Source organism: Peromyscus leucopus, chromosome 5 (genome assembly GCF_004664715.2).
Source record: "Peromyscus leucopus breed LL Stock chromosome 5, UCI_PerLeu_2.1, whole genome shotgun sequence".
Taxonomy (NCBI): Eukaryota; Metazoa; Chordata; class Mammalia; order Rodentia; family Cricetidae; genus Peromyscus; species Peromyscus leucopus.
In genome coordinates, this window is record NC_051067.1 from 4,070,134 (window position 1) to 4,094,883 (window position 24,750).

Consider the following 24,750-nt stretch of genomic DNA (forward strand, 5'->3'; position numbering starts at 1 on the left):
TTGAGCACATAAGAGCCCTCTTCTTAGATATTACCTGAATTTAGCCTTTAGTTAATTCATTTCCCCATTGGTCACTTCCCTTTGGGGTTGCAAGTGATAATTAATGGTTATTGCCTCCCTGTGTGATTCTTATCACCCCTCCATTTGACCCTGGAAGCCTGGTTTTGCACTGCTAAGGGAATACTGTTTGTAAGTGTATATATACCAGAACTCCCAGGGCACGAGAGGACAGAGAAGAGAAAAGAGAATGGAAGAATTAGATGGGTAAGAACTTGAGAGGAACAAACTGAGAAGGGGAAGAAGTAGATTAAAGGGCTACAAGAGAGTACTAGAGGAACAGATGGAAGAGGAGGAAGAGCCAGATGGGGAAGAACAAGATGAGGTAGAATGAGAAGAGGAGAGAGGAGATGGGAGAGGAGATGATATGGGAAGGAACAAGATGGATGAGAACCTAGAAGGGGCAGAACTAGATGAAGGAATTAAGATAGAACCTAGAGGGGATCGCAGACAAGTGTAGAGAGAAATCAGGCTAAAGATGACCTAAATATGAGAGCAGAATATAAGCTTGTAACTGACACAGAATAATAAAGTATATGGACTAAGGAGTTTCGTGTACATAGATTCACTTCTTCTCATCAAAGATTAATTATCAGCTGGTTGTAGATTCTTCCTGGACCCTGGGAGGGGACTATCGAGGGGCTGGACCCCCATAGTCCCCGATACTCCAACAAAACCATACCGACTGCAACAAAGCCACACCTCCTAACAGTGCCACTCCCTATGAGCTTACAGGGCCAATTACATTCAAACTACCATACAAATGTTCATGAGAACCACTGACCAGAAACTGACTTGTTCCATAATTCCATTTGTCCCTCAAATCTTCCCAGTGAGTGCCATGACCCAGCTAATATCCTAGAGGGTGTATTTATAAACAAAATAGGTGAGTCACTGGCATTTAAAATGTATATTCTATTTGAAAAAAAATATGGCAGCAAATAATTTTAATGACTAAGTGAAGAATCAGATAAGCATACAAAGTGCTACAAGAGAGAAACATAGTAAGGAGGGAAACAAGGAAAGCGGCAGAGAAGGGCAGAGTGCAGCTAACTTCCTTCCCTACAGAAGACACATTGTAATATGAAGAGCAGTGCCACTGTTCTCAGAACAATTCTGGAATCATCTACTGTACTCTTACACCTAACACACTATGAGTTTAATCCCAAGCCCCAAGCTCAGCACTCAGGCAGCTTGAGGCAGGTGGATTGCTGGGAGCTTGAGGCCTGACTAGGCCACATAGTGAGTCCCAGGCCACCCAGAGCTATAGTGAAACTCTTGGGAGTGTAGCTAGGTGATAAGAAACAGAGAGAGAGAGAGGGAGAGAGAGAGAGAGAGAGAGAGAGAGAGAGAGAGAGAGAGAGAGAGAGAGAGAGAGAGAGAGATGTTCAGAGGGGGCTGCAATGAAACATGACCTTTGAGCAGAAATAAAAAGGCCAAGAGGATGTGAACTAGATACCCAAAGGAAGATTGAGATAGGACAGAAAGATGGGACATGAGAAGGAAACACCTTACTTGTTGGCTTAAAGTCAATAACTTTAATACAACTAACAAAAATGTTTTTGTGAATACCAGTGAACTACTTAAGGTAAAAATGAGTGTGACTAACTACTTAAGGTAAAAATGTGTGTGACTTTTGAGTTTAACATTTTCCCTTCCTTATACAAACCTATATTCTTCTTCAAAGTTCACAAACAAAGTTATAAACCACATTTACAATCAAACCATTTTCTTTTTAACTTCTTTTTCTTTTTGAGATGGGATCTTGCTATATAGCCTAGATAGCAGCCTGATACTTGCTATGCAGACCAGACAGTCCTTGAACTTGTGGTCCTCCTCCTGTCTCAAGTGCTGGAATTACAGCTGTGAGCGTGTGTGTGTGTGTGTGTGTGTGTGTGTGTGTCTCCCAGGATGTCCTCAAACTCACAGAATTCTCCTGCCTCAGCTTCCTGAGTGCTGACAATATATGTATGCACCATAAAACCTGGCTTGAAATGTCTCAGTCTCAATATGAACTACTTGTATAAATCATTTTGACCTTTTTTACTTGTTTTCATCTTATCAACCTGTAAAGAAAAGATCAGGAAACAAAGGCCAAATACACGTCATGTTTTATCTTCATGGAAGTAGTAAATGTGTATCTGAAGGTAAATGGAGCTGTGTGGACATTTTAAGAACCTGTATTTATTCTTAGAAGCAACAAGAACTTAACACAAGCCTCTCTGAAAGCTACTGACTGGGGCAAGTCAGCCAAGCCAGGCTAGTGACTGACAGACTCATACCAGATTCCAGGCTGGAGATGTGGTAAGAAGTCACTGGACTCTGGACATGTTTACCTTTCTTTTGTTTTCTTTTCCTAGGTGTACTTAAAGAAGAGTGAACACAATTAGCTAACAAAGTGGACAAAAAGCCTTGAGAGAAAGAGAAAAAAACCTAGCTGATAAAACTATAAAGATAACCACTGTTCTTCTGATGCCATGGACCCACGGAACAAAGGACATGGAGTTTGTTACAGATGCATCACAGTAAACAACTTCCATTCCCTAGAGAAGATACAATGTAACATGAAGAGCAGTGTCACTATTCTTAGAACAATTCTGGAATAATCTACTGTTTCCTGCCCCCACATTTCTGCTCAGGGTTACTGAACAATGCCACAAACATTCCAAGAAATTCAGTCTTCCTCCCAAGGACTTCCAAAGAAAATCCAAACAAAACATTTCAACTACATTAGAATTACCATGACCAATATAAATCTCCAATATATTCTGACGGTTTTATTTTGCTGTCAGTAATTTTTGATTAGTACTAGGTCATCAATATGTTTTTTTTTTTTTGAGTGCTGTAAAGGAATCAAAAGCATTCTTCTAACTGAGCAGTATCCTCAAATGAATGATGTTTTTAAGAATTTGTTTATTTTTATTATGTATATGCATGTGAGTACAGTTGCCCTAGGTGGCTAGGGGCACTGAAGATGGAGTTACAGGCGACTGTGAGCCACCCAACATGGGTGATTGGAACTGAACTTGAGTCCTCTGCAAGAGTAGCCATACTCTTAACCACTGAGTCACTTCTCCAGTCCCTGAAGATGAGTCTTTCCTTTTTTTTTTTTTTTAAAGATTTTTGTGTGTGTGTGTGCATGCATGTCTTGCTCATATGTATGTCTATACACACGTGTGTCTGGTGCCCATGGAAGTCAGAAGAGGGTCTTGGAGTCCCTGGAACTGGAGTTATGGACAGTAGTGAACTGCCATGTGGGTGTTGGGAATTGAACCTGGATCTCTGCAAAAGTAACACATTCTCTTAACCATTGAGCCATCTCTCCAGCACTCAGGATCTTGTTGTTGTTTGTTTGTTTGTTTGCAGCTGAGGACCGAACCCAGGGCCTTGTGCTTGCTAGACAACCGCTCTACCACTGAGCTAAATCCCCAACCCAGCAGCACTCAGGATCTTAAAAGCAACTATTTAGAATAGGAAATGACCTTGGAAAACACATTGAAGATATGCAAATACAAGTATTTTAAATCTTTAAAACAGTGTAGCTGTGTCCTTCCTCTAGGATTCTAGGAATGGAGGCTGGCTTACATAAACCAGGACTTTGGTACAGAGATTACTCACCTGGGTGTGGTGACGCTGCTGTGGCCCATAATAAATATAATGATGTATCACCAACTCTCTTTGGACTCTATGAAATGTCACTGTCTGCCTGCCAAACAGATTATTAGTTTGGCTCCCATAAATTTTCAGAACCAAAACATCTACATAAGAGACTATCACAAATTTTTAAGAGTGTGTTTCAAGTCACACACAGCTACATAAAAACTTCCAGCTGGTGAAGGTTTGGATTTCAGTCAGGTTCTCCTAAAGGGCTAAGCTTCGCCATCTCAAAAATGGGAATGATCATGTTTCCCCTAGAGCTGTTTCTAATGTACTTTCCTCATTGTTAAAAGGTGTGTGTGTGTGTGTGTGTGTGTGTGTGTGTGTGTGTGTGTGTGTCTGGGCGTGCAAGTGTTGATGGAGCCCAATAGAGGGTCAGATCCCCTAGGGATGGAGTTATAAATGGTTGTGAGCAATCCACTGCGGGTGATGGTAAGTGAACTTTGATCCTCCATAAAAGTAGCAAATGCTCTCACTCAATCCCTCAGCCCCTTCATTCCTTAAATGTATCTACAGAGGGATACATTACATTGCTTGGTGGTCACATTCACTCTGAGTGCTAGGAATGCTCAATTTATGTTAGCAGAACAACTACTGACATTGTGGGACCCTGGAGATGGCTCAGTAAGAGCCACAGATAATTTCCAAGACCCATAAGGTGGAAGGAGAAGACCAACTCTGACAAGTTGTTTGTAGAACGCCTACCACTGTGTGGTAGCTGTGTCCTTTCTGCCTTTTAACAGTCTATTGTATTTCCTTTCTCCCTAAATTATTAGGATTGAGTTAATATTTCTTTACAAAGTTTCCAAAATAGTGTCTTGGAATAGCCAAGGCTGTATATGTTCCTCATTTTAAGGCGGGCAACATAACTAATGGATTTAAATTTGTATGTGGTAGGCATAGAAATAAAAACTGCCTTACTTTTCCCAGCACTTCCTATCTATTAGTTGCTTGATGTTTTTGAGGCATTTAGAACACTTTAGATAATAACGAATGCCCAGTTAGAGAACAAATTTACCAATACATGTATTCCTCAAAATACGACCTTTTTTTTAGACAGGGTTTCACTGTGTAGTCCTGGCTGTCCTGGAACTCACTCTGTAGACTAAGCTGGCCTCGAACTCAGAGATTCTCCTGCCTCTGCCTCCTAGGTGCTGGCATTAAAGGGATGCGCCACCACGCCCTGCCAAAATTTGACTTTTCATAAAGTCAAACTGTATCACATGCAGCCTAAAGAGGAGAAAGCGTTCCCCTTGGGCATGAGAGTTGGGTTAGGGAGAGGCTTAGGTAGCTAGACTTCCTTCAAGGTCGGCAATGAAGCCCTCACTGAAACCTTGAGTCACTTGGAATTATAAAAAGGCAGCAACAGTTTGGCTCAGTTTCCCCGGAAACCACAGGAGGGCCTCCGGTAGTCCGAAAGTGCTCGGCAACAGAACCCACAAGAAGCCAGCAACCGAGCCCCTCGGACCTCACGCGCCGCGCGCGCCCGCCGCTGGGCGGAACCTGGGCGGCGCGCGCTTCCGGTGCGCGCTTCCGGCCAGCGGCGGAGCGCGGGGCGGGGGCACCACCGGCTTCCAATCGCGCACAATGAGACGGCGCTGAGCGCCGGAAGTGGGGCCGAAGGAAAACACGGAGAGGAGCCGGGCCCGGACAGGAAGCGGCGGGGGACCGCAGCGGCGCTGGTGAGTGCTCCGGGGCGCCGTCTCGTCGCGTCCCTCCCGGACTCGCCTCCGGGCTGGGCCCTTGGGTTCCCCCGGCCCCGAGGAGCTTACTGCCCGGCCCCGAGGTACGTTGGCGCCGTCCTTCTCGGGCCGCCTCGGCCCGGCTGCGCGCCCGGAGCCCTCGGGTTCGAGTCCGTGTCTTCACTTTGTGTCCGGGCTCCGGCCCTGGCTGGGGAGACCCCGGAACCCTGTCAATGGCCGAGTGCTTCCTGCTTCCTAGTCCCCGCGGCGGCTTCAGAGCCAGTAGCGCGGTGCCGCTGCCTCCATCGCCTGGGGACTCCGCTTGTGGAAACTGAGGCACACAGGGGTGGGGCAGCCGAATGGGGAAGGAAAAGGAGTGGCATTCTACGGAGGATTGTGGTTGGTGTCGAAACCGGACTTGTCTGGGGCTGGGGACTAAGAAATCGGGTAAGTCAGCTGGCGTTATCCCTTGGTCGCAAGCTCGGCCCCTTAGAGTGGTACCTTGCTGGCAAGTGTTGCCCCTTCGTCCAGCGGTCGCGCCGGGTCTGAAGTGAAAAGTAAAGCAAAGAGAGGGGTTGATTTAAATGAAATCTGTTCACATAGTTTCAGCTGCTTTGACACTTGAAAGTAATTGCCAACTTTTTTTTTTTAAATAGACTTGGGGGAGTTTTGTAACAGTGTTGACTTAGGATGTTTACTTTGAAGAGAGGTGTTTTTGTTACATAGAAGCTAAGTTGCTACATTAGTTTTTGAGGTTATAGAAGCACCTTCCTATTTAGTCAGAACACTAAATGACTAGTTTTTTGTTTGTTTGTTTTTTGTTTTTGTTTTTAATGAGAGATGTAGGGCTAAGCCTCCTAACTTCTGGAATGCACTAATTATTAGCGATGTAATTGCAGTTTTATTTTTTATTTTATTTTATTTCCTTGGTTTTTCGAGACAGCGTTTCTCTATGTAGCTTTGCGCCTTTTCTGGAACTCACTCTGTAGCCCAGGCTGGCCTCGAACTCACGGAGATCTGCTTGGCTCTGCCTCCCGAGTGCTGGGATTAAAGGCATGCGCCCGCGCCGCCGCCACCACCCGGCTAGCAGTTTTATTTTTTAAATGTGGAAAATAAGTCTTCAGGCCATCAGTGTGTTACTTTGAGTATTTGGTATGATGGCATTTTATAGTTTTATAGTTTGTTTCTCCTGAAATGCTTTCTTCCAGGTACAAAGTAAGAAAATTAAAGTTCAAGACCATGGGAGATACAGCAAAACCTTACTTTATGAAGCGCACTAAAGACCGTGGAATTACTGATGATGATGATTTCAGAAGGGGTCATCCCCAACAAGATTATTTAATAATGGATGATTATGCTAAAGGCCATAGCAATAAAATGGAAAAAGGCCTTCCAAAAAAAAAGATAGCACCCGGGAACTATGGGAATGCCCCCAGGAAAGGACCATATGCCGTTTCCAGCAATCCCTATGCATTTAAAAACCCAATTTACAGTCAGCCTGCTTGGATGAATGACAACCACAAAGATCAAAATAAGAGATGGCTGCCTGATGAACTTACTAGTAGTGCAGATAGCTGGAGAGAGTTCAAGCCTGGACCTAGGATTCCTACCATCAGCCGGTCAAGGAAAGAATCCTTTCAAGAAAGTGAAGATTGCTACCGGTGGCCGGAGGGGAGAGGCTGCAGAGCAGTTAGACGGCTGTTTCAGAAGGACCTCACCAGCCTGGAAGCCATGTCAGAAATGGAAGCAGGAAGTCCAGGTATGTTTCAAGTCTCTAGATTACATGTCTGTATTTTTTTTCCATCCAAATTATTTTTCCATCCAAATTATTTTCAGTAATGAGCTATTTAATGTGATTATGTTAGGGTTTATAATGCTATAATTGGGTGACTTCAACATATTTCAGACATTGGGCTGCAGAATAGGGTACTGTCCCACAAAAAAAGTAAGGCTCGTTTTTTACATTAGTAAACACTTTACAGAAGAGGGTCATATACCCTTGGAGGTCATACTGTAATTTACGAGTAATGTGTATGTATTTTCACGTTCATAATTTTAATTTTAAAGTGCGTTCAGAATGTACATGACAATTTAAAACTAAAAATATTTAATGCAGAGACAGGGTGTAGGCTGCGTATATTCCAAAGAGAGGGAGGGAGGGAGGAACTTTGGGGAAAAGGAGACGCTGAGTTGCTGTTTAAGCAAACTCACACAGTACTAAACTTCATTTCTCAGTAACTTCACATGCTTTATAATAACTGTACAAAGTGGTTGTGTGTTTTTCTAAAAGGTGCAAGTAGCTGTTCTATAGCAATTATTCCTCAAAACAAGAAAGTTATTTCTATCTAATTGATGTATTTACTGAAGTGAAATAAAAGTCGTGCATTGGATGCAAAAAAGTAAAAACTGTTTATAGTATGAAATTGGATTTAAAAATTGCCTTTTTTTTTTTTTTTTTTTTTTTAAAGAAAGTGTCTTAATGTGTAGTGCTGACTGGCCTGGAACTTGCTGTTTAGACCAGACTGACCTCACAGCCATCCTCCTGCTTCTTCTTCCTGGACTAGGGTTTAAAGAACCATTGCAGTACTAATCTGTGAGCTGAACAGACTAGAAAGGCTGTTGTGTAGGATGCCAGAGTGGCGTGGAGCCACAGTCCTGCAGATTGGCTAGCTGCAGTTTGGAGAGGTTAAAATTGTCCAGACTTGTTCATGCAGTGCTGGATGGAAAAGTGGGACTCAAATGAAACAGAAATCGGGGTTCATTCTGTCACTGTGACCATTACCTCAGGCTTGTAGGACCTGGGATCCTGATGAGGAAATTGAGTATGTATTGGTGGTTTCTGGGCTTTTGATTTTTTTGTTTTGTTCTTTTGTTTTTGTTTTTTAATAAGTTTTGTGCATACCTTACGTATGTCTATATTATAGCATCCATGTAGGTGTGGATACTAAATTACATTTGTCGTATGGAAATTAAAAAATTCAGATATGTGTGTGTTACCTGCTTGCAATCTCAGAACTAGGGAGAATAAGGTGGGAGGATGGAGAATTTGAGGCCAGCCTGGACTACATGGCAAGACCTTGGAGAGGGGATGATCTTTGAAAATCATTTTTAGGTCAGGTGTGGTGGCCCACCCGTATAATCATAACATTTGGGAGGTGGAGGCTGGAAGATCAGGAGTTGAAGATGAACCTTGACTCCCTGAGTGAGTTCCAGGCCAGTCTAGGTTTCAAGAACAAAATAAAACAAACACATGAAAAAAAGGAAGAGGAAAAGGAACTGTTAAGAGTCTCATACTCTACTGACTGAGCTGGGTGGGCCATCTTAAAAAGAACTTTTAAGATGGAGAGTTAAGCCAGGCTGAGTGCCACACACTAATACTACCAGTACAAGAGGAAGAGGCTAGCAGATCTGTAAATTCGAGGTCAGCCTGGTCTACTTAGTGATTTCCAGGCCAGCCAGGGCTACTTTAGACCCTGTCCAAAATTACTACTACTACTAATGATGATATATTTATAGATCAATGTTTTGTAGCTAGAAATATTAAAGGGACTGATTGCAGACTCAAACCCTCTTACAGGTGCTTTTGCTCAGGAATAACTAGGGAGGTGCCTCAGCAGGTGTGAACAGGAATACCTTGTCCCTGTATTTGCAGAAGCTCATTTAAGTATGTATATATGTATGAAGTACAGACATGAGTTTCAAGTTGCCAAGTGAAGAAATTGATAATTTCCCTTGAAGATCTTCATAAAGGAAACATAAAGGTTTTGTGTAAGATTACATATACTAGTGAGGAGTTTAATTTGATGTGTAAATTTGCAGTCGGTGGAAATGATCCGAAGAAAAATCATTAAAGGGACTAAAATGTCTTAAAAAAATTTTTTTTTCTTTTTGAAATGATCTCCTGTGTAGCTCTGGTGAGCCTGAAACTCTCTATGTAGATAAGGCCACCTCAGACTCAGAGAGATCCACCTTCCTCTGCCCTCCTTGTTCTGGTATTAAAGGGATGCACCACCATGGCCTGCAATAAGGATCAATCAAACTATGAGAAGATATGATAAAACTTATATTAAAGCTGATTTTTAAAACTTTAAGTACTGATTTTTTTTCTCAATTCTACATTGTTGTCCCTCCCTTAGCCCTCAAATGTCTTAACTGGCAATGTAAAGCATTTGGGACAATGTCATTAATAGGCTGACTGGAAACATCCATTCAAATATCCATTCAAATTCCTCTGTGACTGGAGTGATGCACCATATGCAAATAAGATGTGAGGGACTAGGAAAGCTCACAGACACCTGGGGTTGTGACAGGCCAGGGAGCCTGAAGTCTTCCTGTCAGTGGTTATAGAGCCTTCTTGGGGCTGTTTTGCTGTCCGAGAGCTGCTCCGGGGAGCTTTTCTCACAGTTGGTACCTGCAGGCCTAGATAGCCTGTCAGTTTGTAGGGATTTCTCTTCACTTTGCATTCTGCCTTATTTTAAATTGCAGTTTAGATCTTTATTTTACCTTGGCCCTGTGTCTTTAGGCAAGTCACTTAGTTCTCTGAGACTGCTATTGTTACTAGCTGCACAATGGGGCTAATCTCAGCATTGATGTAGGGATTACTATAGGGATCAGAGGAGGCAGGGCACATAAAAGCACTTGCTTTCCTTAGGTTGTGGGATGAGATAGTGATGCATGCTGTTGACATCACCCAGCACTTGGTTCAGCTCTCCCTTGCCAAAAGGAGTAAGTCATGGTCTTGGCCCTCTAGCCTCAGTGTCCCAGTGTTGTAGCAAGAATGCACTACTAATCACAGCTGCAGCTGATAATTAATATTTGATGGATTGTTTTCCCCAGGCTGAGAATCAGTCTTAGTGCCAGTGTGCATGTTGAGCAAGTGTTCTGCTCTCTAGCTAAGTTCCCAATCTGGCAATGGCATTCTTTATTTTTTTGTAAGAATTTATTTATTTATTTATTATTTTTATGTGTATGTGTGTGCACACCTGGATGGGTGTCTGTGCACCATCCATATATAGGAGCCCGTGGTACCAGGCCAGAGAGGGCATCGGGTCCCCTGGAACTAGAGTTACAGATGATTGTGAGTCTTCTTAATTGCTGAGCCATGTCCAAATCCAACAGTGGTATTCTTTAAAATCAGAAGTCCTGTATTTCCTTTTCTACCCAGAATTCTTTTCTGCAATTAGCCAATGCATTGCAATTGCTATACTGGTAATGAGTGCCTCTAGAAGCTGGAGAGAGACGGCTTTATGCAAGATCTTTTCTAAGCACTAATTTATGGAAAGCCAGTGAAAACAATTCCATCAGAATTTTTAAAAAGATTTTTTTTATTATTTTAATTTATGTAGGTGTGTGCATGTGTGGATGCTTGCAGAGGCTACCTGGGTGCCGGGAACAGAACCCAGGTCCTCGGTAAGAGCTCATTCCACTGAGCCGTCTCTCCAGCCCCACATTCGGAAGTTTAGCTTGAGAATAAATATCATTTTAGCCCCATGTTACGATTAGCATTCATTGTCTTTCAGAACCTGATAGGAGTCCCAAGGCTGCTGACCATAGTTTTTCAAGTTCAGTCCCACAATTCTTATATGCTTCACAGGCTGACGAGTAGTTAGCTTGAATTTATTTATTCACTAAGGATTACAGAACTAACCAAGAATTCATAACACATTTATTTAGGCTAAACTTTTATTTTTAACTGCCAATTGTTTTTCTGGTATGGCATGTGCTCAGTCTGTCAGTGGTATATTTAAAAAACAAAAGCAAAAGTGAAGCGGGAACTGTGTGTTCTCACTAAGTAAAACTTTGGCTTGAATTTTTTCTTAATAATGAAGGAACTTCACAATTATGATTAAAGGCTAAATTTGTAGCTAAATGACTTTATTTGAATCACATAAGAAAATGATCAATTTCTGAGTTCTCCAGGTGCATGCAGTATTGTCCATTCTTCCCTACTGGGATTCTTCACTTTAAAAAAATCAAAACAAATATGAATACCTTTTATTAAAACACCAGGTACATTTACAATTTGGTTGGAAATACTATGTATGTATGTATCAAGTGTATTAGAATTACAGTTATATCTGCCTTCAGCGGGAGGCTTTTACTGTTGCATAAGTGTGCTCAGCAGCCCAGTGTGGGAGGAGATAAAATCAAATTGTACAGAAAACAATCCTTTTTCATTGCCGTGGTGTATGTGGATGGGGGAGTATGGAGAGCTGCCTCCCCTGTGGTTCAGTGTTCAGACGTCACTTGTCCTATCACTGAAATAGTTCATAGGCGCTCGGGATAGGGCACGGGGCCCAGTGCTTGCCCGTGTGTGTGAGGACCTGGGTTCAATCCCTGGTGCTGTGTGTAAGTAAGTGAATTCAAAGGAAGGAAGGAAGTTCTTACTTGGAGTGATGGTATTTAACACTGTCAATATTGTCCCCTAACTTAAGAAACCAAGAAACAGCGGTCCAGACCTCGGAAGCCACGAAGGACTAGAAATGAGGAAAGTGAGCAGGATGGAGAGTTGGAAGGTCCTGTGATCGATGAGTCTGCACTTTCAACAAAGGAACTTCTGGGCTTGCATCAGGCTGAGGAACGACTCAAGAGAGACTGCATTGACAGGCTAAAAAGGGTACCATCTTTACGCATATGTTTGCTAGAGCGTGTCTGTGTTTTCCTTTACACTGTGTTAGTGATGCAGCATTTGCCTCAGTGGATTAGGCTTTCCACTTCTTTATCCTTGTGTAAGTCTGTGTGTTGAGGGATATTCAGTGTGATTTAAGAAAATCAAGACAAAACTGTCCATTTTGAAAGTGATGGGGGAAACCATCATTCTGGCTAATTTTGTTTCTCTAAATGTTTGGAGATATATCTTTCTGTAAATCTTTTCAAACTGTAGCGACCACGAAGTTGCCCTACAGCCAAGTACACCTGCAAGCTGTGTGATGCTCTGATTGACTCCATCCCATTTGCTCATAAGCACATCAAGGAGAAGAGGCACAAGAAGAACCTCAAGGTGAGTCTCTGCAGCTGCTGTCTCTGGCCTTCCTAAACCCTGTAGATACCGGAATCAAACCACTTGCTGAATTTAGTTTCGCCAGAGTACTTCTCCACTAGTCAGATGTGTTTGCTGGGTAGCCCTGTGAATCTGTGAATATCCTCAAGTTCAGGGTCAGGATGTAGGAAGCCACTGGGGAACCTAGGTGTTCTTCTGTAAGTAAGGTGCATAATGTCTGTTGTATTCTTGCCTGCTCTTTTTTTTTTTTTTTTTTTTTTTCAAGATTTATTTATTTTATTATATATACAGTGTTCTGCCTGCATGTATCCCTTCAGGTCAAAAGAGGGAGCCAGATCTCATTACAGATGGTTGTGAGCCACCACGTGGTTGCTGGGAATTGAACTCAGGACCTCTGGAAGAATAGTCAGTGCTCTTAACCTCTGAGCCATCTCTTCAGTCCCTTGCCTGCTCTTTATTATCCATATTAAGTACACAGAGTGTGTGTTTGATAGGAAGAAGACATGTCTGCGATAAGGAAGGCTATGAAGAGTCCAGAACATTCTGTAGGGTACTGTCATGGTGAAAAGTGAAAGGTAACTGCTGCCTATGAGTCCTTTGTAATCTTGCTGTTGATCTTACAAGGAAAAGCAGGAGGAAGAGCTGCTCACCACGCTGCCCCCGCCCGCGCCCTCCCAGATCAGTGCAGTTGGCAGCGCCATTGACAAAGTGGTGCAGGAGTTTGGTTTGCACAGTGAAAACTTGGATCAGAGACTAGAAATTAAGCATGTCATGGAAAGTGTGTTCCAGCACAAACTACCAGGTATTTCCTAGATTTGTTGTCTTATTTAGCATCTAAGGATACCTCATGGTTAAGTCACTTTCACCTGATAAGAATTCACTTATGACCGGGCACAGGACTGCTTCCTGTAATACCAGCTTATGGAGGCTGAGGCCTGGGGTCCCAAGCTTGAGGCCAGCCTGGGCTACATAGCAGACCCTGTCTCGAGAAACAAGACATCATGAGGACTTTTTTGCTACATCGCACAGCGCCTATTTTTAGTGCTCTGGTGGTGGTGGTTTTTTGGTGTGTGGGTGTGGGTGGCGGCCAGGGCTGGGGGGGTGGGAGGCTGGGGGCGTGTTGGGGAGCGTTCATTACGTTCATTTTGTTTCGTTTCCCTTCTTCCAGTGTGCTAGGCTGGTCTGAAATTTGCTAAATGTAGTCCAGGGTAACCTTGAACTCATGAATCCCCTCCCATAGTTTCTTGTATGCTGAAATTACAGGCATGTACCACCACATCTAGCTCATGTGTGTGTGTGTGTGTGTGTGTGTGTGTGTGTGTGTGTGTGTGTGTGTGTGACTTTTCCCAAGGTAACAAAAAACTTACATGCACTGTCATTATACATCTCTTTTCATGATACATTTTAATGTGTGACTAATTTTAATATAGTTGAATATGCCCTTTATTGAGACACTGAGGTTTTGATGGATGTTTGGTTACTTTTTTGTCTGAATTAACGTAGGTTTTTTTGTTTGTTTTGCAGTACTGAAAGCAACCCAGAGCCTTTTGCAAATCTTAGACATGTGCTTGATATTGGCTGAATCACATCCCCAACTCTATTTTTATTAAGTAGCCTTATTTATTAGACTATTATTTATAGCACTAGAGATTAAATCTAGGACCTTGTACATACTAGGTAATTGTTCTATACTGAGCCTTAGTCCAGTTAAACAAAGAGAGGTATCCTGAAGTAATTTTTAGGTTATATGTGTCAAAATAAAATTCTATTTAAATGTACCTAAAAGAATTGTGTAGAAACTGAGTTTTGGAGCCAGTACATATTATGTGCTATTGTTTTGTTTACCCTTGCAATGATTTTCCAAGTTGCGTCTGTCTTTTGCCTCTTTCTAATTTTAGATCCATCAAGTTGTGGGGATAACTTTGTAGGGGCATGCTGTGTGCTAACATTTAAGACTCATCCCACACACACTTGGCTGGGCCTCTGTAGGCAATGACTGAAGTAGCTTAATCGGCTTTTGAGTCTTTCCTGTGGCAGAATTGCCAATGAACAGCAGACAATCCCTTGTAAAAGCCCCACAAGGCCCCAGCACTTGGGAGGCTGATGGATGAGGATCATGAGTTCAAGGCTACCTGGGCTACCTAGAGGGGGTCAAGGGAGGGAGAGGGAGTTGGAGTCATTGCTTAGTTACCTTTCATTACAGCTCCAAACTACTCAGACAGAAAAGTCATGCACATGGTGTTCTGTGACAAGCAACCAAAATAAAAGCACTTCCTCTTTTGTCTTTCCCTCGAGACAAGGTCTCACTGTGTTGCCCTGTTTGGATTGAAACTCACTCTGTAGCCAAGGCTGGCCTCAAACTCACAGAGATCCGCCTGCTCCTTCCTTCCAAGTGCTGGGACTAAAGGCGTGTGCCACCCCACCTGGCAGCACTGTCTCTTTAAGCGAGGTGTGGGTGCAGATGTGTGTGTCACCTGTGCATATTTAGAGCATTCAATTTCAGTGCTTACTTCCATTGTGCCAAAAAGACCTTCACCATCAAGGGGAGTTTTTCCTTAAAAAAAAAAACAAAACAACGAAATGATTTAAATGACTTCTTGGGTTTTAAGAGTTTTCTATAACAAAGTATATTTTACAAGCAAAATTTACTAAAGTTACAAGTGACTAAGAGACACCTTTATAAGGAATGAATATATTCTGTCCTCTTTCCTCAACCTTTCAAATGTGGGGACTTGAGTGTGAGCTTCACCAATCCATCTTGTCACATTTTAAATTATTCTGTAATACTTTCGAAAATAATTTTCAGAACTGGTTGTGTTATGTTAAAGGCTTTTTGTTCATGCTGTGGTGATTACTATTAAAAAGCAACTTTAGAGCCTCATACAGTGGCAATTCTAACACCTAGGAGGAGGTGGAGGCAGGGGCATCAGGAGTTCACAGTTATTCTCAGCTACGTAGGTAGTTAGATGCCAGCTGGGCTACTTGAGTCCTTGCCTCAAAGTCCTGTCCCCTCACAAAAATGGCAATGTTAGCTGGGTGCAGTAGTTCTAGCGTTGGGGAGGATGAGGCAAAATGATTGACCCAGGATCAAGGCAAATCTAATAAAGTTAGAGCTATGTATGCATTCTGATATTAGAAAGAAATACTTGCAATAGCTCATGAGTATACTGTAGGATTTAAAAACAGGTGTTCTTTTCAACATTCAACATCAGAATTTTAAAAATCATTACAGAGTTTTCTGCACAAGATGTGAGCATGATAGCAAGATTCATGTAGGAGTCTTTAAATGCTTCAGAGCTTCATGGCAGGGTGGCTGAAGTCCAGGGAAAAGCTGAGCAAATGGCTTTGCAGTCCTCCTTTGTGAGTGTCTGGTCTCTCTGGGCTTGCTTCTATGCACAGCTTTGATTGACAGTTTTGTGTTTTAAGTAGCAGTGTTTGGTTAAAGTTTTTGAGAGATTTTACTATTTGTGACTCCCATGTGCTTACTTATTTCTAGACTGTTCTCTTAGGCTGTATGGATCTTCCTGTAGCAGACTTGGCTTCAGAGACTCAGATGTGAACATTGATGTTCAGTTTCCAGCAATCGTAAGTACAAAATGATGTGCTGGACTTTGCAGTCACAAAGAATTCTGTTTAGCTTTTAAGAAAAGTTTATATTTACATGCTTGTGTGAACTCATGTACCCTTCCTATTGTGTGTGTGTGTGTGTGTGTGTGTGTGTGTGTGTGTGTGTGCATGCCAGGTGCATGTAGATGCCCATGGGGGCCAGAGAGGGCATCAGCTCCTCTAGAGCTTGTGAGCCACCTGATGTGGGTGCTGGGATCTGAGCTCTGGTCCTCCAGAAGAACAAGTGCTCTTAACTCCTGAGCCCCTGTCTTTATTTAAGCTTATTTTATTGCTGAGTACGTGGGCACATTTGTGTGTATTTTCAGTTGGCTGGGCAGACCTGCATGGTCTTAGAATATCAAGCCAGTTGATAATTTGGCTCCATATCAGAAGCACATAGATCTTAGTGTCCTTATCTTTTCTGTTCCTCTCAAAATGTACACATCAGCCACTTTCTTAATGGAGTGATGGGGACTCTCAGAGACATCAGGGGCAAGGCTTTTAGATTTGAGAATTCTCAGGATTTGACCGCTGACCAGCAAACATAATTATGAGTCCCTCAGGATCACGTGGATTGTGAGGAAATCAGGCCTTCCTTAAGCCAGTTTGTCACAGCTCCTTTCTGAGGACTTCAGCTTTGTCTCGTATCAGCCTGCTGTGCTTCACACTGGCACAGGCTTTTCCAGGGAGCGTGCTTGAAACTTGAGGCTGTCTGATGGCAAAAAGCAGAAACTCTTCTAAATGTGACCTGGATGTAAATATATGTTGAGACTTAAAGTGTAGCTGTGTCTTCTACCTGTCTTTAGCTTCAGAACTGTATTTTTTTTACTTTACAAATTTTCATGCTCATTTTGCTATAGATCTTTCCCACTTACTTGTAACGCTGGTTTTATAGGCGTATGGATCTTGCAAGGGTGTATATATGTCTTCAGAAAGTTTAAATTCTCTTCATAAAACCAACCTTACTATGACAGGAAGGCAGACGTTCAAATAGTGTGTATTTGTAAATGTCCGTGCTCTGGAAACCTAATTAACTCCCAAATTCTCATTTTATATATTATTATTAATAATAAAATAATAACAATAATAAAAACTAGTGATGGACCAGAGAGATGGCTCAGTGATAAAGGTGCTTGCCCACAAGCCTGATGACTTGAGCTCAATCTCTGTCTGGTGCCACAAACTGTCCTGTGGCCAAATGTATGCCCCACACAAAGGCATAATGAATACATGTAATTTAAACAGTAATTAGACTTTTGAAAAGAACCACACCTTACCTCATGATGGAGCACACCTGTAATCCCAGTACTAGAGAGTTGGAGACAGAAAGATCAGGACTTCAAGGCTAGCCTCAGACAAAGCAAGCTTAAGGCAAGCATAAAGTAAGGAACCCCTCCTCCCAACACACACACACACACACACACACACACACACACCAGCTATACAACCCTACATTTTGGTGAAATATGACTCCCAAAGACATGGATAAGTCAGAACTTTAAAGCCAGAAGAAACTTAGATTATCCATTTACGCACTCTGGTTCCCAATGGCTTTTTTACAGTTGGTCTATGCTTAGTTTAGTTGTTTGTTAAAAATATAGATTCTGAGGCCAGGCATAGTGGCACATGCCTTTGGTCCTAGAGGCAGGTGGGTCTCTGTGAGTTTGAGGCCAGCCTGGTCTACATAGTGAAGTTCCAGGTCAGCCAGGGTTACTTAGTAAGGCCCTGTCTTTAAAACAACAACTAGATTCTCAGTTGGACTCCTTGGTGGTCTTCCTCATAGCCTCTCATTCCTTGCTGTGCTGCGATTCTGTAGATTCTGTAGGTACCTGATTAGTTAACCCATAGATTTTACTGCTTTTTTAAAAACTTATTTTAGTGAGTCAGTGCGTGCGTGCGTGCGTGCGTGTGTGCGTGCCTGTCTGTCTGTCTGTCTGTCTGTCTTCATGTGGGTATATGCACGTGAGTGTAGGTATACCTTCAGAGGCCAGAGATATTAGATTCTCCCCAGGAACTGGAGTTACAAGTTGTTGTGAGCTGCCCAATGTGAGCACTAGGAACTGAACTCAGGTCCTCTGGAAGAGAAGTGTGTGCTCTTAACCACTGAGCCATCTCCAGCTCCAATGTTAATATTGTTTTAAGTTTCAAATTCTAGTAAGTAATTTACCAGAGTAAATCCATAGTGGTTATTTTGATCTGGTATCATTAGTGTAGCAGATTTTCACTAAGCCCCTGTTGTATGTAGGCACTGTGCTAGTTTGTAAAGGACAAGATAGACCTGGCTCTCTGGTGGCACTTGTAGCTAGTCAGGAGGTAAGCTGTTTGCTCAGTTATTTACTATAGTAACAGCTATGCAGAGAAGCAAGGCTGAGTGACAAGCTCTGAGAACAGACTTAGCTTCCTCAAAGAGGGTGCATTTCCACAGAACTGTGCTTAGGATGTAGAGACCTGGGTCAATTGTACAGGAGGAGCTTGAAGGCTGTGCAGGAACATTTGACTTTGACCTAATAACAGTATGGTATCAGCAAAAATTTAAGGACCCTTGAATTGGGAGGGTGGCTCACACCTGTAGTCCCAGCATTTTCGAGGCAGTGGTAGGATTACTGTGAGTTTCAGGCCAGCCTGAGCTATAGAACAAAACCCTGTCTCAAAAAACAGAAAAGGCTAGAGCGGTGGCTCAGCAGTTCAGTGTTGATGTTGCTTTTCCAGAGCACCTGTGTTTGGCTCCTAGCTCACACATGCTTATTTTACAACTGCCTGTACCTCCTGTACTGAGGATTTGACACCCTCTTCTGGTCTCTTCAGAGATACACACACACACACACACACACACACACACACACACACACACATAAATGTGTAAATAAAACACCTCAAACCAAGGACATAAGAAAAAGATTTAAGGATCCATTGGAGAATTTGAAAGGGCTTTGGTCCAGTGTGGAGCAGAGACTGGAGAAGGGCTGGAACCATGCAGCTGTGTGCTGCAGCAGTGTTTCAGAGCCGGGGAACAGTGTTGCAGTAAAACTCCTTCCAACCACCATCACCCCTCAAGAATGAGTTTGTATGCACTTAAGCCAATCCTTTGCCCACACACAAGCCTCCTCATGGGCTCTTTGTTGGCCTTACACACAGGCTAATGACTATTTTCTTCACCTGTAGCAATGTGCATTTCTTATTTGGAAAGCAATTTGGGGAGCTTCAGACTGTATTATACCAGAAAAACAAAAGTGCTGAGGGATTATTTCATGTATTCATTCATTTATTTCCTAGATGTCTCAGCCAGATGTCCTCTTACTTGTTCAAGAATGTTTAAAGAACAGTGGTAAGGCCAAACTCTTCCACATTTTGCTTCTGATTTTGTCTTCTGTCTATAAATTTGAATATATCTTAGTACAAAACTGCAAGTAGGAAGTTCACTTTTAAAAATTACTTATAGTAAGGGTAAAATCCAAAGCAAAAATAAAAGTCAGTGCCTTTGAACTATTAGCTAGAGTCCAGCGAGCACTCTGAAGGACCACCAGTGAGACAGCTGTTAGTCTGACAACATTTAGGATTAATGAACCCTAGATGAGTTAAAAATGCAAAATATATGATATTTACTCTTGGGAGTAAGCTCATAACGATCTGCTTTATTTCATGGTTGAAGTCAGTGTTACAAATGGCAAATAGGTGTGGCCCCACCCTGATTAATGAACTCAAAGACCACTGTTCCCAAATGGGCTCCTCAGTTGTCTTGTCCATTCCAATGTCCCCCTTGGGGCTTATGGCTTTTCTCAGTAGCTAGGCCTCATCAGATGATGCTTTCCCTTGAGTTAGGTGTTCTTATTCTTTCTGTTTTTAGAAACATTTAAACATTTCATCTTGTTTCAGTCAGTACATAGTTTGACACTGTCTATTGTTAGTAGCTTTACATCACTTTGTCCTTAGTCTCCCGTGCACATTTCTAATTATGTTGTCCACAGAGCGTTTAAGTGCTGCTTCAACACTGCAGTCTTTCTGATCAAACGCTAGCTTTGGAAGATTAGGACTTGGACTGTGGTGATTTGATCGTGGACATAGTGTCTTCTCTTTCTAAGTCACCTGAGGGGTGTTTGTGGCAGTGGCCTCTCAGACCCACAGCTACTCTTAGGCCTTCCCAGGTTTGTTTTTCAGAGAGGTTTAATTAACCTGTTTGATTGTTTTTCCTCTCTCCTCAGACTCCTTCACTGATGTTGATGCTGACTTCCATGCCCGGGTGCCCGTGGTACTGTGCAGAGATAAGCAAAGGTCTTTGTGTCTTTAAGCTGCTATTTATTTCATATGATTTATCTTATTTGGGTTTATTCTGAGATAAAGTCTAACTATATATAGCCCAGGATGGCCCTGAATTACTCTGTAGCCCAGAATGGCCTTTAGTTTATGGCAGTATGTTTGCTGCTAGTGCTGAGATCACAGGGGTGTACCACCATGCCCAGATTATCAGATTACCAAAGTCACGTGTACTTTGTTAAATCTCAGGGTTAACTTGTAGAAGTGTAAATTCCTAATCTGGCTATTACTTGTCCTTCTTACTGGCATTTTCCCTGTACTTTCATTTTAAGAAGAAAAGGAAAATAAACTTTTGGAAGTATCTTAACGGATTCCAGCTAAACTGGCCTGATTGAATAATTGTTTCCTCTCAGCACCTTCTTTGCCATTGTTTTCAGTAACATTTTTGGCCTCCGAGATAGTGGTCGGTGTGGACCTCTGTGCCTCACATGTGCAGCTCTTTCCCCGTGGGAAGCACTGCCGCCACCACTTCCTGGGAGCTTGGTAGGCTGTGATGACTCTTCATTAAGCAAATCCCTTGACTCTCAGGAGAAAACTCTTGTACCATTGGAATGATCAGAGCAGGCTTTTGATAATACTTTTCTGTCCTTGTGTTCTTTCCAAAGTATTTTTAATACTCAAAAATACTACCACCATTTTTTAAAATCTAGTTTTGGGGTTGAAGATATGCTCAGAGGTTAAGAGCACTGACTGCTGCTGCAGAGGAGCTGGCTTGATTCCCAGCACCCGATTGGTGGCTTGCAGCCACCTGGGATTCCAATTCCAGGGATCAGATGCCCTCTTCTGACCTTCTAAGGAACCCTGCATGTACATGGTACACAACATACTTACATTTATTCAAAATGGTCACACACATAAAATAAATCAAACTCTTTTTGAAATCCCACATCGTGATTTTAAGCTCTTTATTCTTTAGGTTTTATTGTTGTTAGTGTAAACTTGATGTAGAAGACCAATCCCTATTTAACACAATTTTTTCTCTTTTCCCTCTCATCTTTACCCTTCCCCCACTAGTGGTCTTCTTTGTAAAGTGAGCGCAGGAAATGAAAATGCTTATCTGACCACAAAGCATTTAACGGCTCTTGGAAAACTAGAGCCGAGGCTGGTTCCTCTGGTGATTGCATTTAGACACTGGGCAAAGGTAGGATTTGGGGTGGGTGGTTGTGTGTGGATTTTTTTTTGTTTTGTTGTTGTTGTTTGTTTGGGTTTTGTTGGGTTTGTTTGGTTTGGTCTTGTTTTGGCAGCCCTGGCTGGCTTGGAGCTCACTACATAATCTAGGCTGTCCTCTAACTTGTAGCTGCCTTTGCTTCCTGAGTGTTGAAATTACAGATGTGTGCCACCATGCCTTATTTCAGATACCTATTTATAGAGAGTGGATGTCAGAATATTGGACTAGACACTTTAATATACACAGAAGGAAAGCTCAGAGTTTTTATTTCAGTGTGACATTATTTCTCAGAAGATAAAATGAGTTATAGCACTTATTAAAAATCAGATATGGGTCAAACTGGTAGAATATGACCCAAGAAGTTCTACTTTAACTTCTTTGTGAAGTCTTGTGAGGCGTGGTAATGTTTGAGATAAGGCTGCTGACACCATTTCCAGTGACACACTCAGAGACTCCAGGATGTCTCACAGTTCCGTAGTGTTGTAGATAGGTGGTTGAACTGCAGTGTCAGCATAAGCAGTCCCAAGTGAGATCACATCATGACGTAAGACTGACGGCTGGCCAGGTGTGAGCACACGTGTGAGCCTCACTAAGGAGGCTGAGACTAGGAGCTCTCAAGTCCCAGGACAGCTTGAACTGCTGCATACCAAGACCCTGTCTCAGACAGCTATAAGAAGAAAACATCCAGTTAAAAACAGAAGGACTTGCCGGGCGGTGGTGGCGCACGCCTTTAATCCCAGCACTCGGGAGGCAGAGCCAGGAGGATCTCTGTGAGTTCGAGGCCAGCCTGGGCTACCAAGTGAGCTCCAGGAAAGGCGCAAAGCTACACAGAGAAACCCTGTCTCGGAAAACCAAAAAAAAAAAAAAAAAAAAAAAAACAGAAGGACTCATAAACCACAGCTGCACTGACTCAGCTACACTAGAGGGTTCACTTCTTGAATCTAGGATAAACAGGATGCCCAGTTTTTAACTTGGTGAATTGGAAAAAAAACTTAGAGGAGCTGGAGGTGTAGCTCAGTGACAGAGTTTGCTAGTACAAGTAAGGCTGTGGGTTTAGTACCCAGTCATCCCCAACTAACGTCATTAATGTGGGTTTGGTTTCTTTGTAGCTTTGCAGCATCGATCGCCCTGAAGAAGGAGGCCTGCCGCCATATGTGTTTGCTCTGATGGCCGTTTTCTTTCTTCAGCAAAGGAAAGAACCTCTCTTGCCAGTTTATCTAGGATCATGGGTATGACACATTTTGGTTATGCCTGATAATGATTTTATTAAATTCCTTATGAAAAAAATCTAAACACTTAGCCAGACCTGAAGTATCTAATTATTCTACCATACTCTCATTACCAAAATATTAGTGTTTGATTACAATACTGATGTCACCCTGTCCCTGTGTAGGGATAATACTGTTTTAAAGAGTACCTAATATTAGTTTTGAAACAACTCTGAGCTGGGTTTGAATTTTTCATTGAGCTTAATTTTCTGACTTGATACTTTATTTAGCATCTCCATGCTGTTTGAGAACCACTAAGACTTTTGTCTTATTTTTATTATTTGTTGATTTGTTTTTGAAACCGAGTTGCACTGTTGCCCGTGTTACCTCAAACATCTTGGCTCAGTTTATCCTCTTGTCTCAGCCTTCTAAGTATCTAGGACCACAGCACTTTGTATCTCTGGTTTCCCCTGTATCCTGTAAAACTAAAGAAAGCAAACTGATGGTCACCTGAATCGTGAGATGCAGAGTGACATTTTATGTTACCTTTGTGGCAGTTGTCTTTAGCAATGGAACGCTTTGGTCTGACTTGGGGGTACAGGTCTGTAATTCAGCTGTGCGGGAGGCTGAGGCTGGAGGACCACAAGGTCAAAGTTTACCTGGGCTAAAGTGAGTTCAAAACCAGTCCCCTTAGGCAATTTAGCTAGATCCTATCATAAAAATAGTTTGAATAAATAAAATGGTGAGCTGAGGATTTATTTGAAATGTTGAGCACTTGCCTAACAAACCTCAGTGTTTATACCCTGACAATGGAAACTGAAGCATAAAGACCTTCTCCAGGCTAGGTGTGGTGTACATGTCTGTAGGTCTAGCACTCTGGAGGCTGAGGCAAAAGAATGGTGAATTCAAGAATAGCCTGGGCTATTTAGCAATACCTCCTTCCCTTAAAAAAAAAAAAAAAGTGCTCTAAGCAGTTATTTAATGAAGGTATTACAATTTGTAACTTGCTAACAAAATTAATTACCCAATAAAGCAAACAAAACTGTCAACATTTGTTTGGTTAAAGCATAAAGGATCCATATTTCTCACAATATAGAACAGTGTTTATAGGATCTAGGGTGCAATAAAAATTGCTCAGTCTATGAAGAGCCAAGGAGCCTGAACAAAAGAGCAGGTTCCTGTGTATTAGCTGGCTTTTGTTTGCTGCAGTGGTATGCTTGAGAGATCAGCTTAAAGAAACATGCATTTGTGGCAATGGTTTCGTTCTATGTTGTCTTGGCTCTGTTGCTTTGGCCTTTAGTAGCCCTATATGTACATCATTGCAGTAGGAACATTTAGCATAAAAGACTGTTCACCTCAGAGTGGACACAAGCAAAGAGAAAGAGAGAGGTGGGGCATGCTGTAGAGGTACTTTGATTAGTAAAGTAAGCATGAGGGCCCCAGTCAGTTTCTAAAACACTTGTAAAATGTTTTCTGTAAAACACTGAAGCCATCTGCCCAGCCAGCCTAGCCTACTTTGGTGGGTGTCAGACCAAATGAGAGACCCTGTCTCCAAAATCAGGGTAGACACCTCCTGAGGAACTCCATTCAAGGTGGTCCTCTGGCTTCCACTCGTACGCACGGATGTACCCTCCCGCACCATCCCAACCACACACACAGGAGAAAGATGCATGAGGTCCCAGTGTCCACTTTAAGGGTATGCCCCCAGTGACCTAACTTCTTTCCATGAGGCTCCACCTCTGAAAAGCACCATAGACTCCAGCAAAGCCTTCAGTGTATGGGCCTTTGGGGGACCATGTCATTGACTCCGAAACTACCCAGAGGTGAAAACTGTCAAAGGCTTGAGCCTAGCTTTGATAACTCACATCTGGAGATAGAAAGAATACACTCAGAATAAACGAAAGATGAGAGACACCAGCTTGAGAGACAGTAAAGTGGATGTTGATCTAGAAGCAGTGATTGTAGCAGGCTTTCTCGGCCACCAGCCCCCAAATTATGATATGGAGACTTATTATAAATTATGAATGCTCATCCTTATTTTATGCTTTTCCCACTAGCTCT

General features: G+C 42.4%; 1 protein-coding gene across 11 annotated transcripts in view; it reads left to right on the forward strand.

Moving 5' to 3' along the window:
- The first annotated feature begins 5,291 nt into the window (after window positions 1–5,291).
- Window positions 5,292–24,750, forward strand: part of Tut7 (terminal uridylyl transferase 7) — a 61,255-nt gene continuing 41,796 nt past the window's right edge. For 2 of the 11 annotated variants that reach the window (XM_037205670.1, XM_037205671.1), the window contains exons 1-10: window positions 5,312–5,500; window positions 6,605–7,155; window positions 11,831–12,012; window positions 12,280–12,396; window positions 13,021–13,198; window positions 15,893–15,981; window positions 19,276–19,327; window positions 20,202–20,271; window positions 21,328–21,454; window positions 22,591–22,710. In XM_037205670.1, the coding sequence (XP_037061565.1) occupies window positions 6,636–7,155; window positions 11,831–12,012; window positions 12,280–12,396; window positions 13,021–13,198; window positions 15,893–15,981; window positions 19,276–19,327; window positions 20,202–20,271; window positions 21,328–21,454; window positions 22,591–22,710 (1,455 nt within the window). In that variant the 5' untranslated portion in view covers window positions 5,312–5,500; window positions 6,605–6,635. Of the gene's footprint in view, window positions 5,844–6,604; window positions 7,156–11,830; window positions 12,013–12,279; window positions 12,397–13,020; window positions 13,199–15,892; window positions 15,982–19,275; window positions 19,328–20,201; window positions 20,272–21,327; window positions 21,455–22,590; window positions 22,711–24,750 lie in introns of all 11 variants that reach the window. The other 9 variants (XM_037205666.1, XM_028893687.2, XM_037205664.1 and 6 more) reach the window with 9 other exon arrangements.